Genomic DNA, 18,394 nt, shown 5'->3' with positions numbered 1-18,394 from the left:
AATTCTTTTGTGTGCCCATTGTGCCTGGGATTATGGGTTCCTGAATTGGCCTTTTCAGCATCAAAGAGACCTTCATAGGGGAACTTAGCCATCCATGGCATTTTCTTTGAATAAGAAGGCTAACAATATAGGTAGAACCCGATACGGCTGGTACCACTTAGAGTTAGACATGAGTGGGAGATGAGAATACAGCCCGAGAGTGATAGATTGATGTGGCTTTATCCCCAGACAACCAAAGACCTGAAAACTAAAGTCCAAGGACAACCAAAGTTCCGTTAAGGAACTGAAGATCCTCATGCCACTTCTAACCATCACATCAGTCTCTCCTGAGAGTTCAGATTTTTCAAGTCACAACCCTCAGAATCAACACTCCACCTCTGCTACTAAGAGTCCTGGTTTGCAAATTCCCTCTCTTGCTCAGGACACCCACAGAAGTGAAGAACAGGGGCAAATCTGACTGATGCTCATCTGCACGGTGGCATATCCTCTGGAAGTCACCTAGTAATAATTGTGATGTTTGTTAAGTGCTTACTATGTGCCAAGCTTACTATGCTCATCTGAACGGCGGCATATTCTCTGGAAGTTACCTAGTAATAATTGTGTTGTTAAATGCTTATTATATGCCAAGCTTACTATGTATTGGCGCTGGGGTAGATACAACATCAACAGGATGGAGGCAGTCCCGGTTCCATATGGGGCTTAGAGTTGGGTCGAGTGTTCAATCTTGGATGGGTTTTCTGTCCCAAGTATCCTGAGCAGAATGGAGCTAAGCGAAGCCAACCAGAGGTCTGGAGGTGACTTTATCCTGCTGGGTTTCTCTGATCATCCAGGGTTGGAGAAGGTTCTCTTTGTGGTCATCTCTATTTTCTACTTCTTGACTATAATGGGCAACACAGCCATCATTCTGGTGTCTTACCTGGACTCCCAGCTCCATACGCCCATGTACTTCTTCCTCTCTAATCTCTCTTTCCTGGATCTCTGCTTCACTACCACTACAATCCCCCAACTGCTGGTCAACCTGTGGGGACCAGGGAAAAGCATCAGTTACAAAGGTTGCTTTGCCCAGCTCTACATTGCACTGACTTTGGGCTCCACCGAATGCATCCTGTTGGCCGTCATGTCGTACGACCACTATGTTGCTGTCTGCCAGCCTCTGCGGCATGCTGCGCTCATGCTGCCATGTCTCTATAGGCAGCTGGCCGCTCTGACATGGGTGAGTGGCTTTGCCAACTCCATAGTGCGTACGGCGGTCACCCTCAGGATGCCCCTGTGTGGGAGACGCAGGCTGGACCACTTCCAGTGTGAAGTCCCGGCCTTCATTGGGATCGCCTGTGGGGACACTGACCCCAGCGAGCCTGAGATGTTTGCAGCAAGTGTGATCTTTCTGCTGGCACCCGTCTCCCTCATCATCACCTCCTATGGGCACATTGCCCGGGCAGTGCTGAGGCTCCATTCGGCCGCCAGGTGGGTCAAGGCATTCCAGACCGGCTCCTCCCACCTCATGTTGGTGGTAATTTTCTTTGGAACCACCACCTTCATGTACCTCCAGCCAGTTAAGAGCATCTCTAAGGACCGGGCAGGTTCGTCTCCCTCTTCTACATCGTTGTCACCCCCTTCCTCAACCCTCTCATCTACACCCTGAGAAACAGAGAGGTCAAGGATGCAGTGAGAAGGCTGGGGAGAAGATGAAGCCAGGGAGGCGGATGGTCTTGGTTGCTCCTGTGACACCTAATAAAAATAATAAGAAGAATAATGATTATTCTTACTATTATGGTACTTGTTAGGCACTTATTTTGTGCCAAACACCATACTAAGCTCTGGGGTAGATAATCAGGTGGCTGCAGTCCCTGTCCCGCATGAGGCTCACAGTCTAAATAGGCAGGATTAGGATTTAATCCCCATTATATGAATGTGGAAACCAAGACACAGATAAGTGACTTTCCGAAGGTCATGCCCAACAGACAAGTGGAAGATCAGCATGGAGACTGATTGAACTGTCAGTGGGTGGAAGATGATGGCAGTGACTGTTGTGATCTCTGGACTCTGGACAGCCTTGCTTGAGTGATAATGTAATATTTGGATCCTAGTGGGGCACACAGAAACCAGGAGAAAAACAGCATCCTCTCCATCCCCATCCCCAGCCCTGCCACATCATTTCCTCCTGGCTGGTATGGAGAGCAGTTTTGGTTCCGGTCCCACAGCCCTCGACTACTGTCAGCAAACCCCAGTCATAAACCCAAGGCCACCCAGCCAGGAGAACCCAGGTCCCCTGACTCCCAGTCCTATCTTCTCTCCACTAGGCTTTGTTAATAACAATAATAATAACAATAATAATAATTATGGTATTTGTTAAGCACTTACTATGTGCCAAGCACTGTTCTTAGCACTAGAGTAGATACAAGGTAATCAGGTTGTCTCACGTGGGCTCACAGTCCTAATCCCCATTTGACTGATGAGGTAACAGAGTCACAGAGAAGTTAAATTAGTTGTCCAAGGTCACACAGCAGACAAGTGGCAGAGCTGGGATTAGAACCCACGTCCTCTCACTCCCAAGCCCATGCTCTTTCCACTAAGCCAGGCTGCTTCTCCTGCAGCTTTGTTGGATAGAGACTGAATCAGATTGGATTACTTTACTTTATACAGTGCTTTGGTGCATAGTCAGCGCTTCATATAAATGCCCTGATCCCCCAAGAGAGAATGGTAGTGACATGGATAATGATGGTGGAATCTGTGGTGAAATAAGGGAAACTGTGGCAAGGCCAGGGAAATAGTGGTAGGAAAGAGTCAGCCCAGGACAAGCAGGAGAGGAGCGTCAAGTAAGATAGCTATGTTAGCTAGCTTGTCATGGTATTTATTAAGTACTTCCTATATGCCTATACATATTTTGTATCTACCTTATGCCACATGATGTGGAAGACAAAAAAAAAATAAGATCAGACACAGTCTCCAGACCTCATATGGGGCTTGTAATCGAAGAGGTAGGGAGAGCAAAGATATACTCCCCAATTTACAGATGGGGAAACTGAGGCCCAGTTTTCCTGGGTTCTAACCTAGGCTCTTTCAGTTGCTTGTTGTGTGACCTGGGCAAGTCAGTTAAATTCTTAAGGATGCCTGAAACTCTTTAGCCCTAATAGGGTCTTGCAGAGCCCAGCACCTATAGTCCCTTGCTCCCTTCATTTCACACAATCTCATTTTCATTGCAACCACTGACACTTACCTCAAAGTTCTGGGTCTTTTACTCTTATTGTAGTCTACTGATTAGTTAGGACAGTGCTCTGCATACAGTAAGCAGTCAGTAATATTGAATGAATGAAAAGGAGAGGTACAACAATTACAGAGTTGCAATGGACTAATAAATGGAAGCTGTGGAATCCCCATCTTCGATGGACCTTAGAACTAGATGAAATGGGGATATTCTTCCCTAGCAATCTTTTTTATTGGTATTTAAGTGCTTACTAAGTGCAAGAACTGGGGTAGATACAATATAATCGGGTTGGGCAAAGTCCCTGTTCCACATAGAATCACAGTCTGAACTGGACAGATGAGGATTTAATCTTCATTTTACAGATGAGGCAACTGAGGTACAGAGAATTTAAGTGTCTTGCCCAAGGTTATACTGCATGCAAATGGCAGAGCTGTGATTAGAGCCCAAGTCCTCTGACTCTGAGGCCTGTACTTTTTCCACTAGGTCACACTGTTTCCCTATAGTGGTGGCAAGGGAGTGAAAGAGCCAGAAGCAGGAGAGGGCCTGCTCTATCTCTTGTTGTACTCTTCCAAACCTTTAGTATTGTGCTCTGAGCACGTAGATGCTCAATAAATTCTTTGGGATGATTGAATGAGTACTCGTATTTTGAGGGTTTGGGGCCCCTGTTAAAAAAAAATCTCCGAGGGTAGACCAACAACAACACACCACTATTAAGAAAGGAGTGACTCTTTAGGAGCAAAAGCATCCTACAGAATGAGAGAGAAAGTGATAGAAAGAGACAATGGCACCAAGCACCGCAAACATTAAGCAGGACAACACAAGGGACAGATATTTTGGGTAAGAATGTGGCTGCAATTCTGGGTCCCTCACTGATCTTTTCAGCTACACATTTCATCATTAGTGGTGTCTTTAAATGTGAAGGCTGACTCTATAATACATATATATATATATGCTATATAATACATATTCATTCATTCATTCAATCGCATTTATTGAGCGCTTACTGTGTGCAGAGCACTGTACTAAGCGCTTGGGAAGTACAAGTTGGCAACATATAATATGTATATATATACACACACACACACAACTGTATGTCACGTCTTTACAGTCTGGGGCTAATGCTTTGTGTTCTTGAATCAGTATACTATTTTGCCTCGGGCCGAAGCTCTTGGGATTTTTCCCAAGGCTCTTTAGGGTTTGTCACTGAAGACAGCAGCAAGACTCATGGGCTCATGCCCATTTGATGGTGAGGGGGAGAGAGAGGGAAAAATCATCTCTAGAGGGAATAATCATTATTGATTCTCCTCCAGTCCCCAGATATTTCCCTCTGGACACTAGGGTTAATTAGACTTGAAAAGTTAATGAATCATGCCTCTTGCCAAAACTGCAGCATTTATGGTCTCCATAAAATTGTTCACACATCCTGGCTTTGCCCTTTAGGCTTGGGTTCAGTGCAGTGGTTTAATAATCCCAGATCACTTCACTGGTATCTCAGGATTTTTTTGTCATTGCCTTCAGCCAGATTTGTACAACTCTGCTCTGAGAAGGTGAGCTGGTTCACTTCTGACCTTGGACTTTTCAGTTCCCCTTCCATAAATGGAATGGAGGTAAGTTGGATTTATTCATTCAATCATATTCATTGAGCATTTACTGTGTGCAGAGCACTGTACTAAGCACTTGGGAGAGTACAGTACAACAATAAACAGAAATATTCATTGTCCACAGTGAGTCTACAGTCTGGGGAGGGGAGGAAGATATCAATACAAATTAATAAAATTACAGTTACATACATAAGTGCTGGGGGGCTGCGAGGGGGGAAGAGCAAAGGGAGCAACTCAGGGTGACACAGAAGGGAGTGGGAGATGAGAAAAAGGTGGGGGTTAGTCTGGGAAGGCCTCTTGGAGGAGATGGGCCTTCAGTAAGGCTTTGAAGTGGGGGAGAATAACTGTCTGTCAGAATAGAGGACAGAAGGTATTCCAGGCCAGAGGCAGGACGTGGGCTGGGGGTTGGCAGCGACAGCATTGAGATTGAGGCACAGTGAGAAGGTTAGCACTAACTGAATCTGAAACCAGCGTAGAGAACCACTCAGACAAGACATCAAGGGATTTCCATCTCTCTGAGCTGAATTGATATCTCTAGCTTAGTCTCATCTTTTCCTCAAAATTCTCAATTCTTTTTATTTCCCCTGTATTTCCAGGAACTAGGAATAATTGAATGTGGAATACACTTGGCATGATACAGGGGATTTTAAGGGTTGATAAAATGATCCAGATAATATCTTTCTCATTCACCTGGGCAAAGGAACCAAGGACATTGCCAATAACTTTTTAGACGCTCTAGATTGACCAGGGTCACTAATACTTTATCATTACATTAGGAATACGAATGGAAGTCCATTGGGTGAAGGATAAAGGCATTAGGAATGTTCAATCCAGAGGCAGCGATAGATGGTCTGAATATTGTCTTGGTATCAGTCTTTAGGCTTACAGTGGGCTTATCCACACCTCTTATCCATATCCCGAGTGCTTAGTACAGTGCTCTGCACACAGTGAGTGCTCAACAAATACCATCATTTGATTAATGATGGTATTACTGCATCAGCCTCCTGATTACTGCATCAGCCTCCTCTCCGATCTCCCATCCTCCTGTCTCTCCCCACTTCAATCCATACTTCACACCGCTGCCCAGATCGTCTTTGTACAGGAATGCTCTGGGCATGTTACTCCCCTCCTCAAAAATCTCCAGTGGCTACCAGGCAAAAACTCTTCACCCTCGGCTTCAAGGCTCTCCATCACCTCACCCCCTCCTACCTCACCTCCCTTCTCTCCTTCTACAGCCCAGCCCGCACCCGCCACTCCTCTGCCACTAACCTCCTCACTGTGCCTCGTTCTCACCAGTCCCGCCGTCGACCACTGGCCCACCTCCTCCCCCTGGACTGGAATGCCCTCCCTCTGCACATCCGCCAAGCTAGCTCTCTTCCTCCCTTCAAAGCCCTACTGAGAGCTCACCTCCTCCAGGAGGCCTTCCCAGACTGAGCCTCCTCCTTCCTCTCCCCCTACTCCCCCTCCCCAACCCCCCCAACTTACCTCCTTCCCCCCCACAGCACCTGTATATATGTATATATGTTTGTACATATTTATTACTCTATTTATTTTACTTGTACATATTTATTCTATTAATTTTATTTGGTTTATATGTTTTGTTTTGTTGTCTGTCTGCCCCTTCTAGACTGTGAGCCCACTGTTGTGTAGGGACCGTCTCTAAATGTAGCAAACTTGTACTTCCCAGGCGCTTAGTACAGTGCTCTGCACACAGTAAGCACTCAATAAATACGATTGAATGAATTAATGTGGAAAATGAAGACTAGTTGTTTTCCATGTATATGGATATTTAAATGTAAGAAAAGGGACTTAAATGAATTCACGTGTGATTGGATATGGATATAAAGGACTGTTTTATTGTAAACTCCAAAGAGTAGAGACTGTGTATGCTTACACTACTGTACACTCCCAGACTCCTAGTTCAGTGCTCTTCACAAAGTAGTGGCTCAGTACATTCTATTAATGGATAATGAAATAGGAAGAACACTAGAAACATCTCAAAACTCGGCTTCTGACATCCTTGACATTAGACATATTTAAGAAAAGAAAACACGGGCCATTATTTTTGGTGCAGCTCATCCTGGATGGTATAGTCAACTTTTTAAAATCAACCTGGAAAAAATGAATCAAATCTGGAGAAAATGGATCCAATCAAATCTATTCTATGATTTGCATCCTGCTAAGCAGACCAAAAGGACACTTTTGAACTCTGAGTAATTTGGTTGGGTTGTCGAGACTATTTGTCTTAGTGTAAAAATTCCTCAACTCTCTCACTTTAAATGCAGAGACATAAACAGTGACATTGCTGTGCTTGAGTTTCCAAAAAAGAAGACAATGAATTCTCATACTTGCAGGTGAATTTCACTGTCAATAACATCTTTATGACTATGAAAGACAGTTGACTCTCTTTCCCCTCTTCTTTCTATCACTTTTTCTATCAAGCAATCAATGGCATTTATTGAGAGCATACTGTGTGCAGAGCACTTGTACTAAGTGCTTGAGAGATTACAATACAAGAGAGATGGTAGACACATTTCCTGCCCATAAGGAGCTTGTATTCATTCATTAATTCAATCATATTTATTGAGCACTCACTGTATGCAGAGCACTGTACTAAGCACTTGGTTGTACTTTTCCTATTTCCTCCCTTTCCTTGAGGGAAGGAATTGTCTCTACCCACTGTATTATACTGTCCCGCTTACTTAATATAATGCTGTAAATGCCCAATAAATAACATTTACTGATGGACTAATCTTTCTCCCCCTCCTCATTCTCTTTCTCATCTTCACCTTTCTTTCTGCCGCTCTTTCCTTCCCTCTCTCTTCTCTTCTCTCTCTCTAGTCCTCTCTTCCTGTCTCTCAGTGCATGATGAAGGGAATGTGAGTTGAGCCCAGTGGGATTCCATTGGTGTTAAAAGACTTATAAATATTTCCTTCCTTCCCCACACCCAAACACAACGATCCATCTCTGCCACCCCATATCCCCCCTCAGTGTTCTGCTGCTAGAACATTGCTGATTCTAGACGTGAGATCGTATGAGTGGATCACTGTCACGTCTCTCTGTTTTTTCTCTTATCCCCCAGGTGTCCTAGAGCAAAGCAAGCATGGACAGGGCCAATGGGAGTACCCTGCAGGGCTTCATCCTTCTGGGCTTCTCGGACCGACCCTGGCTGGAGCTGCCCCTCTTTGTGGTCTTTCTGGTTTCCTACATCCTGACCATCCTAGGCAATGTGACCATCATCCTGCTGTGTCGGCTGGACCCCCGACTCCACACCCCCATGTACGTCTTCCTCACCAACCTCTCCCTCCTAGACCTCTGTTATACCACCAGCATCGCACCCCAAATGCTGGTCAACCTTCACAGTGCTCAAAAGGTGATCAGCTATGGAGTCTGTGTGGCTCAGGTCTTCATCTCCCTGGCCTTGGGCTCCACTGAGTGTCTCCTTCTTGGGGCTATGTCATTGGACTGCTTCGTGGCCATCTGCCGACCCCTGCACTACCCTGACATCATGCACCACAGGCTCTGCCTCCAGCTGGCAGCCTCCTCCTGGCTCAGTGGCTTTGGGAATTCTGCCCTCCAGTCCACGTGGACGTTGAAGAAGCCCTGCTGTGGTCGCCACCGAGTAAATCACTTCTTCTGCGAAGTGCCCGCCCTGCTGAAGTTGTCCTGCGCCAATACCGTGGCCAATGAGGCAGAGCTCTTCTTCATCAGCGTCCTCTTCCTCCTGATCCCCGTGACCCTCATCCTGATCTCCTATGGCTTCATCGCCCAGGCTGTGCTGAGGATCCCTTCAGTGGAGGACCACCGCAGGGCCTTCGGGACCTGTGGTTCTCACCTGCTGGTGGTTTTGCTCTTCTACGGGACAGCCGTCTACATGTACCTGCAGCCCCCGTCCCCCAACTCGCTGGACCGGGGAAAGATGGTCTCTCTCTTCTATGGAATCATTGCCCCCATGCTGAATCCCGTCATCTACACCCTGAGGAATAAAGACGTGCACCATGCCTTCTCGGGCTTGGTGTCCAGGTTCTCCTCCCTAAAGTAGTGGGAAACGTGCTAAAGGATAAAGGTCCATGGTTCTACAGCAACCATGAACACGCAGGGTCCTTCTACACTGTTGTACAAATCAACTTAAATAATAATTATGGCACTCGTTAACTGCTTACTATGTTTTCAAGTACAGTATTAAGCACTAGGGTGGTTACGAGATAATGGGGTTGGACACAGTCCTCTAATACTTCTTCTACTATTCAAGCCCTTCTACTTTCTACCTGAAAATTATGTTGTATAGATCTTCCCCGTGAGCCTGCAAGCTTCTTCAGGGCAGCGATTGTGTCTTTTGTCTCTTATAGACTGTGTCTTTTGTGTCTTCTAGACTGTGAGCCCACTGTTGGGTAGGGACTGTCTCTATATGTTGCCAACTTGTACTTCCCAAGCGCTTAGTACAGTGCTCTGCACACAGTAAGCACTCAATAAATACGATTGATTAATTGATTGATTATAGTACTCTCTCAAACCATTAGTACAGTGCTCTCCCCACACAGACATTTTATAAATACAGTGGATTGATCGACTAGCATTTTTGGGGTTGGGGTCCCTTGTTAGATTGTGATCTCCTGGAGCACAGAGATCACGTTTCGACCAAACATTTAGTACAGTGTTCTGTCCATGGAGAATCTCAATAAGGACTAGTGATGGATTTACTGATGACTCTTTTAGTGGGAGTTGCTGTGCCCTGCTAGATTGTGAGGGCCTTGAGGGTAGAGATTGTGTTTTTTTACCTTTCTTGTACATTCCCGTCTCACAAGCCCACAACCTTGGTGTCCTCCTTGACTCTGCTCTCTCATTCACCCCACATACCCAATCCATCACCAAAACCTGCTGGTCTCACCTTCACATTTCCAAGATCCACCCTTTCCTCTCCATTCAAAGAGCTACCTTGCTGGCACAATCTCTCATCCTATCCTGACTGTATGACTGCATCAGCCTCCTTTCTGATCTCCCATCCTCCTGTCTCTCCCCGCTTCAGTCTATACTTCACTCTGCTGCCTGGATTGTCTTTCTACTGAAGCACTTTGGGCATATCACTCCCCTCCTCAAAAATCTTCAGTGGTTGCCTATCAACCTTTGCGTGAAGCAAAAATTCCTCAATAGTGGCTTCAAAGCTGTCCATCACCTCACCTCCTCCTACCTCGCTCCCCTTCTCCCCTTCTACAGCCCAGCCTGCACACTCCATTCTTCTACCGCTAAACTCCTCACTGTGCCTCGTTTTAGCCTGGCCCACTGTCGACGCCGGCCCATGTCCTAGGTCTGCTCTGGAATGCCCTCCCTCCTCATATCTGCCAAACTAGCTCTCTTCCCCTTTTCAAAGCCCTACTGAGAGCTCACCTCCTCCAGGAAGCCTTCCCAGACTGAGCCCCTCCTTTTCCTCTGCTCCTCCTCCCCTCCCCGTTGTCTCTACTCCCTCCCTCTGCCCTACCCCCTTCCCCTCCCCACAGCACATGTGTATATTTGTACATATTTATTATTCTATTTATTTTATTAATGATGTGTATATATCTATAATCAATTTATCTGTTTTGATGGTATTGACGCCTCTGTACTTGTTTTGTTGTCTGTCACCCCCTTCTAGACTGTGAGTTCGGTGTTGGGTAGGGATTATCTCTACCAGTTGCTGAATTGTACTTTCCAAGTGCTTAGTACAGTGCTCTGAACAAAGTAAGCGCTCAATAAATACGATTGAATGAATGAATGAATTATTAAGCCTTTAGGGCAATGCTCTGCTTTTAGGAAATATTATTGAGTGAAAGGGAGTGGAAAGACAATAATAATACTAAATATGGTGTTGGTTAAGCCTGTACTATGTGCCGGGCACTGTACTCAGATCATAACAATAATTCTGAAATTTGTTAAGGGCTTACTATGTGCCAAGATGTACATTAAGCCCTAGGGTAGACATAATATAAGTAGAACTCACACAGTCCTTTTCCCTCATGGAGGAGGGAGAACAGATATTGAAGCCCAGTTTTAGAGGTGAGGAAACTGAAGCACAGAGATTAGGTGACCTGTCCCAGGTCACACAGCAAGCAAGTGGCAGAATTGGGATTATAACCTCAATGTCTTAACTCCCAGTCCTATGGTCTTTCTAGTGGACTGTATCGCAGATTAAAACAACAACAACAACAACAACACACACACATACACACACACACACATATGAAAAAGATACTACAAATGACAATGATCCAGGTCACAATACAAATCCTCAAATAAAATATGATAACAAAAGAGAGGGACCATATAAATTTTGTACTTGAAATCTCCCAAGTAGGAAACTTTGGATTCCCCATACTTGGATCCTTGGATCCCGGGGAATGAGGGATAGTGAGTCTGATGTGGGATTCTGTAGGCCAGACTATGTGTTTAATAAATGCCAGTATTATTTCATGAAGGGAATTAGTGTCTTCTCTCCCTGCCAATCTCTGTCTTCTTAGAGGCTACAATAATATTCATTAAACACTTAGTACGTGACAACCACTGAGGGAGGTTCAAGATAATCTGATCAGTTATAGCCCTGTCACACATAGGGATCAGAATCTAAGAGTGAAGGTGAGTTGCTATCTTATCCCCATTTTGCTGATGAGGAAACTGGGCTGAGAGAGCTTCACTGAATCGTCCAGTTCACATAGCCATTCATTGTCAGAATTGGCTCTGGAATCACGTCTCCTGAATCTCAGACACTTTCTCTTTCCACAAGCCCTCTCTGATAGGGCAGGTAAGTGATTTTTTTTCATATCTAAGGGATGCCTAAGTCTTTCAGGTAGCAGATATTGCTTAATGTGAGTTGGATTTTGGACTGCTATGGATGATGGATATTTTACATAAATCATTTAAGATAAACTATTTACAAAAGTTATTAAATGACAAATTTTGGCTATATTTCTGGGTAAGGGCCTTGGTCACAAATGCTCCCAGCTTTTGTTTTGATAAGTTATGGCCCAGTGTTTCCCTCTGTCCTGGAGAATCTTTATTTGTCCTTCTCATATAACAAAATGTCATTTAAAATTTCTATTTCACAAGTCTCTGGGGATAGATCAAAATAGTGCTACATTATCATGAAAGGAGAAGCTCGTCATGCGCAACTGTTTCCTATGGAATTAGAGAACACTTGGTGTAAGAGAAAACGTTGCCATACCTTACAAACCTTAAACAAGCAAGACAATAATAATAATAATGATAGCATTTGTTAAGCGCTTACTATGTGCAAAAACAGATGACAGACTTTTTGTTTGCACAGTGGAGCCAGAACTCTGGGTCTTTCATTGGCCTTTTAAATCAAACATGCACTCATTGATAGATTTCTCCATTAGTGGTGTACTCTTCAAATTTGAAAGACAATTCTATATAAACTCTAAACGATCCTATTTCACATCCTCGCAGCCTTGGACTTATGCTTTATGGTGTTGATTCAGTGAACTACCTTGGCTCAGTCTGATGCTCTAGAGGTTTATCCCAAGGCTCTTTAGGGTTTGCCACTGCGGCAAGACAGAAAGCAGCAACAGTGGTCTGGTGTCTTTCCAGAGATGAGGGAAATAGAAGGTGTCATCTCCGGAGGGACTCATAGTTCAGGATTCTCCCGAGTCCCCCAGATATTTCCCTCTAGACACTAACGTTAATTAGACCTGAAAAGTTAACAAGTCATGACTCTCTCCAAAACTAGTGGTGTTAATAAAAATGTCCACACAGCTTGGCTTTTCCTCCTTAGTCTTAGGTTCAGAGCAATAGTTGGATAATTCCAGATCACTTCAAGGTTGTCTCAGGATTTTCAGTTGCTTCCCTCAACCGGAGCCGCAAAGCCCTGCTTTGAAACGCTGTCTCACTTGAGCTCCCCTGAGCTGGTTTACTGCTGTCCCCTTCCATAAACTCCATGGAGGTAAGTGGTTGGATCTGAACTCGATTCATTCATTCAATCGTATTTACTGAGCGCTTACAGTGTGCAGAGCACTGATCTAAGCCCCTAGAAAGTTCAGTTCATCAATGGAAAGAACCTTAGCCAGTCATTGCATCAAGAGGTTCCCATCTTTCTGAGCTGAAGTGATGCTGCAATAGCTTAGTCTCCCTTTCCCTTCAATCTCCTCAGTTCTCTGCATTTTCTCTCCGTTGCCAGGTGACAGAGTGTGGAATAGATCATGTCTCTGTGATATATTGGACTTCAAGTTTTGAGAAAAATAATCTAGATAATATCCTTCTCCCTGTGCTGGGCAAAGGAACCAAGAATGTTGCTAGTCAATTTGTGGATGACCTGAGATTTTCCAGGGTCATTAACACTTTGGAAGACACTGCTGAATTGTAAAAATGATCCTATGTCAATAACTTAAATTCAGAAAGAATGATTTCTAGGTGGCACTCTTAGATATAAGAAACAAAGCACACAAACAGGAAAAGAGTGGTTCACACTATTCAGTAATTGACATTCAGTACCTAGTTGTTCACAAGCCGAAAGTCAATCTAAATGAAGGCCCTTTATAGGACCTCTATTAATAAGCAATAGGAGTTTGGTATTCGAGATGGGAATGGTAATTTTTCCACTCTGCTAGTTTCTGGTGAAATATTCTGGGTTGCCTGGACTTAGTCTTGGTCCTTGGACATTTTTGCTGTGGTATTCATTATGCAATTTCTATGTTCCAAACTCTTAATCAATCAATCAATCAATCAATCGTATTTATTGAGTGCTTACTGTGTGCACAGCACTGTACTAAGCGCTTGGGAAGTACAAGTTGGCAACATATAGTGATGGTCCCTACCCAACAGTGGGCTTACAGTCTAGAAGGGGGAGACAGAAAACAAAACCAAACATACTAACAAAATAAAATAAGTAGAATAGATATGTACAAGTAAAATAAGTAAATAAATAAATAGAGTAATAAATATGTACAGACATATATACATATATACAGGTGCTGTGGGGAAGGGAAGAAGGTAAGATGGAGAGGGGGACGAGGGGAAGAGGAAGGAAGGGGCTCAGTCTGAGAAGGCCTCCTGGAGGAGGTGAGCTCTCAGTAGGGCCTTGAAGGGAGGAAGAACATATATACAGGTGCTGTGGGGAAGGGAAGGAGGGGGAGAGGAAGGAGAGGGCTCCTTCCTGATGACCTTGTATCCTCCCCAGCGCTTAGTACAGTGCTCTGCACACAGTAAGCGCTCAATAAATATGACTGAATGACTAAATGCCGTCTTTCTTATTCCTGTCACCCTAGTCCACGTTTCCCCACTCCTCAAGAAACTCCAATGGTCACATCCACCTCCGCATCAAACAAAAACTCCTCACAGAGGTTTTAAAGCATTTAATCACCTAGCCCCCTCCTACCTGACTCTGCTATTCTCCTACTACAACCCAGCCCACACACGGCACTCCTTTAATGCTAAATCTCTCACTGTCCCTTGACCTCATCTATCTCACCACTAACTTCTTGACCTTGTCCTACCTCTGGCCTGGAATGCCCTTCCTCCTCATACCAGACAGAAAATTACTCTCCCCACCTTCAAAGCCTTATTGAAGGCACATCTTTTCCAAGAGGCTTTCCCTGACAAAGCCTTCCTTTCCTCTTCTCCCTTTCCCTTCTACAAGACACTGACTTCTTCCCTTCATTCATCCCTTGATAGCAGCAGACAGCATGGTTCTCCGTGTGTGCTGCAGGTCACAACAGCTCAGCTCAGAGTGTGGTTTAGAAAGGGGAAAAGGAGGGAACAGGGAACAAACTGCTGTGGCAAACTGGGTATGCCCGATGGCAGCGGAGGCTCTCGGTGCTGGACTCCTTGGCACTTGGGATGGGCAGACACTTGTATTTTCTCCGCAGGAAACAGCCCAAGGCTCCCCTCTTTTTCACAGAGCCTGAACCTGAGGAAGCCAAGGGTAGCATAAAGTAACAAGAAACAGATAAATACAGGACAACAACAGTCAGGCAATAGAGAAAGGACTCAGTTGTCCTCTTCACACCTGGACAGACGGACTGGAGTTGGAAAATCACACTTTAACAGGGAATTCTCAGTAGGGCCATGGGGAGGATAGTGGCTGATTTGTGCCAGTGAGGATATCCTCATGCTAGAAAATTCAGCACAGTGAGATGGTTAATTGCAGGGTCGATCGCAGTGAGAGAATAGTTGGGTTTACCAATGTCCAGACAGGACAATGTGTTCTGAGTTTATATACATGACCCCTAACCTCAAGGAGCTCAATCCTACCACCAGTAATTAATAAATTGCCATGAGGTCTGTGAGTCAGACCGCAGAGATCATGTTTACCAACTATATTTTATTGTACCCTCCCAAGTGAGTAGTAAGTGCTCAGCACAAAGCAAGGAGTCAATAAATATCACAGAATGATTGCTTAATTCTCTTCTAGGTAAGAGCAGTTGGAGCTTCTTAATTTGACTCATTCCACTAAGATTGTGAGCTATCCGAGGAAAGGGATTGTGTCTACCGATGCCATTATACCGTACTCTCCCAGCACCTGGTACAATGCTCCTCACACAGTAAGCACTTAATAAATATCATTGATTGATTTGGAATGGTATTTATTTGGGTCCCAGTAGCTGCAACGCACATTATGAAGCATTTGGAAAGGTAAAGAGAAAGGAGAGATATGTCATCTGCCCATAAGGAGTTAACACCCTAACAACAACAAACAGAAAGAGATCTATTCCAGATTTTCCCACTCCATCTCTCCCCGTTTTTAACCAAACACTCCATCTGTGCTTTAGAACGACTGCTCACTCTTCGTTTGAGGGGAAAATAAAGAAAAGGGAGAAGTTGGAAGGAGGCAGTGTAAATGAGGACAGGGAAGCAGAAAGGAGAAGTGAAAGAAAGAGGTCTCTAACTGTAACAAGGCATGGAGTGAATAAATATTGTTGTCTGTGTTTTTCCTGGACCCCTCCCTTGAGTGTTCGTGGCCACCGGTCAAGATTTCGAACTTGATAATGATGGTTGTGATGTCTGTAAAGCACTTACCATATGCCAAACACTGTATTAGACATGGTTTGCTGGGTACAAACACAGTCCTTCCCCCACATAGGCTCTCAGGCTAAGTAGGAGAGAGTGGATATTTCATCCCCATAATGTAGATTACAGAAATCTTTACTGAGTTTTCCAATGTCACACTATGGACAGTGGCAGACCCAGGACTAGAATCCAGGTCCTCGGACTCCCAGGCCAGTGCTCTTTCCACTAGAACACCCAGGCAATGATGTGGTGAAATCATTCTGGAGTGAAGACTGGTTAAGTCAGAGCCATGGTCAGGGCAGTCCGTGGAGAAGGAACTTTGATCCGACAGATAGTTTCTCCTTTGAGAAATGCTTTGGACACAGCAGCTTTCCCATCGCTGCCTTTATGTCCCGGTTCCTCAGGCTGTAGATGAGGGGATTAAGGGTCGGGGGCACCAAGGCACAAAACACAGATGCCAGCAGGTCCATTGTAGAGGGAGAGTCTGCCATTAGCTTTAGGTAGGCAGAGAAGGCAGAAGTGACAAACAGAGTGACGACGACCAGGTGGGGCAGACAGGTGGAGAAGGCTTTGGAGCGGCCCTCCGCCGACGGCATCCTCAGCACTGCTGAGAAGATGCGGATGTAGGAGCCCACAATGAGCATGAAGCAGAATAAAGCTATGCACATGGTGATGGCTAAACTCACATCTTCCATGGCGTGGTCAGAGGAACATGCAAGTCTTAGCAACTGGGGAACATCGCAGAAGAACTGGTGAACAGTGTTGAGGCCACAGAAGGATAGAGAGAAGGTGCTGGCTGTGTACGTGATGGCATTCAAACAGCTGCTGAACCAAGAGGCAGCCAACATGCTTACACAGGCCCTGTGGGGCATGGTGATCTCATAGTGCAGGGGGCGGCAGATGGCAGCATAGCGGTCATGGGACATCACCGTGAGCAGGGCCATCTCTGATCCCGCGAATAAAAATACAAGGAATACCTGGGCAGCGCAGCCCAGCAGAGAGATGGTGTTGACATTCGTGAGGGAATTGAGGATGGATTTGGGGACTGTGACGGAGATGTAGCCGAGGTCAACGACGGACAGGTTCTTGAGGAAGAAGTACATGGGGGTGTGGAAGTGCTGGTCAACGGTCGTGACGACAATGATGAGGAGATTCCCCATCAGAGCTGCCAGATAGACCAGAAAGAACAATGCAGTGTGGATCAGCTGCAACTCCCAGATGTCAGAGAGTTCCAGCAGGAGGAATTCTGTCACCATCATCATGTTAGACATGGTCTGGGAGGTGTCATGAACTGCCTGTGAGAGGGAAGAATGGAGCAAAGTCAACATCCCAAACTGAGCATCTTCTGAGTCTACTCTTAGTGTTGGGGGTTTTCTGGAGAAGAGCTATAGCCAATAACTAGAACATTTATCACTTGATGGGGTGACAGGAGGCAGGAGTGCATTTTGGCCCAGATACAACAGCAAAAAATAATAATTAGGGTATCTGTTAAGCATGTACTATGTGTCAAACACAGTTTTAAGTGCTGGGATAGATACAAGATAAACATCACCTCACAATATAAGTAGGAGGGAGAACAGTTCTTAATCCCCATTTTACAGGTGAGGAAACTGAGGCCCAGAGAGGTTAAATGACTTTCAAAGATGATGATGATGGCATTTGTTAAGCGCTTACTATGTGACAAGCTAGCTATGTGTTCGAAGCTCTGGGGATGTACAAGGTAGTCAGGTTGTCCCACGTGGGGATCACACTTTTAATCCCCATTTTACAGATGAAGTAACCGAGGCACAGAGACGTTATGTGACTTGCCCAAAGTCACACAGTTGTCAAGTGGATTAGAACCCGTGACCTCTGACTCCCAAGCCCGTGCTCTTCTCGCTGAGCCACGCTGCTTCTCTGAAAGATCTCTTAAAGATCACCCAGGAGGCAAGTGACAGAGTCATGTTAAAACCAAGGTCCTCTGACTTCCAGCCTCGTAGTCTTTCCACTAGGTCATGCAGCTACTGCAGTGATACTCATACTCACACCATCTTCAAAAACCTTACTAAATCACATCTCCTCCAAGTAGCCTCCTCTGATTATACTCATTTCCCCACACTATTGGCCTTCCCTTCTATTTCATCTATACACTTGAATCAGTACCGTTTGAGAATGTTTTTTCTCACTCCATCCACAGACACACAGCACTTATGTCCACATCTTTATTGGCTGCGACTTCCACTACTTATAATTTACTTGAATGCCTGTCTCCCCACCTAGTATTTTAGCTACTTTTTAAAAAATGGTAGTTGTTAAGTAATTACTATGTGCCAAGCCCTGTTCTAAGCACTGGGATAGATGCAAGGCAATCAGGTTGTTCCGCAGGGGGTTGAAAGTTTTAGTCCCCTCTTTTACAGATGAGGTAACTGAGGCACAGAGAAATTAAATGACTTGCCTAAAACCACAAAGCTGACAAGTGGCAGAGCTCCTTGAGCACAGTGGTCATATGCGCTGCAATTTTCCAAGTACTTAGTACAGTGCTCTGCACCTAGTCAGTGCTCATTAATACCATTTCTTTATTGATTGATCTAAGCATTAGGGTCTGTATCCTTTGAGA

The 18,394-nt window shown here is 45.0% G+C and overlaps 2 protein-coding genes across 2 annotated transcripts; both read left to right on the top strand.

Moving 5' to 3' along the window:
- Nucleotides 1–760: 760 nt before the first annotated feature.
- On the top strand, nt 761–1,642 carry LOC119923308 (putative olfactory receptor 2W6). The gene has a single exon (XM_038742752.1). It carries the CDS (start codon nt 761–763, stop codon nt 1,640–1,642), a length of 882 nt encoding a protein of 293 aa, XP_038598680.1.
- Nucleotides 1,643–7,909: 6,267 nt separating this feature from the next.
- Nucleotides 7,910–8,848, top strand: LOC119923294 (olfactory receptor 2B2-like). The gene has a single exon (XM_038742742.1). It carries the CDS (start codon nt 7,910–7,912, stop codon nt 8,846–8,848), a length of 939 nt encoding a protein of 312 aa, XP_038598670.1.
- The last annotated feature ends 9,546 nt before the right edge of the window (nt 8,849–18,394 follow it).

This window comes from Tachyglossus aculeatus, unplaced genomic scaffold (genome assembly GCF_015852505.1).
Source record: "Tachyglossus aculeatus isolate mTacAcu1 unplaced genomic scaffold, mTacAcu1.pri scaffold_170_arrow_ctg1, whole genome shotgun sequence".
Lineage (NCBI taxonomy): Eukaryota > Metazoa > Chordata > Mammalia > Monotremata > Tachyglossidae > Tachyglossus > Tachyglossus aculeatus.
The sequence above is the reverse complement of the archived record's forward strand: the minus strand, read 5'-3'. Positions and strand labels throughout refer to the sequence as shown.

Excerpts from the sequence above, each read along its gene's own strand:
- LOC119923308 (XM_038742752.1), top strand. The coding sequence starts at position 761 with ATGGAGCTAAGCGAAGCCAACCAGAGGTCTGGAGGTGACTTTATCCTG.
- LOC119923294 (XM_038742742.1), top strand. The coding sequence starts at position 7,910 with ATGGACAGGGCCAATGGGAGTACCCTGCAGGGCTTCATCCTTCTGGGC.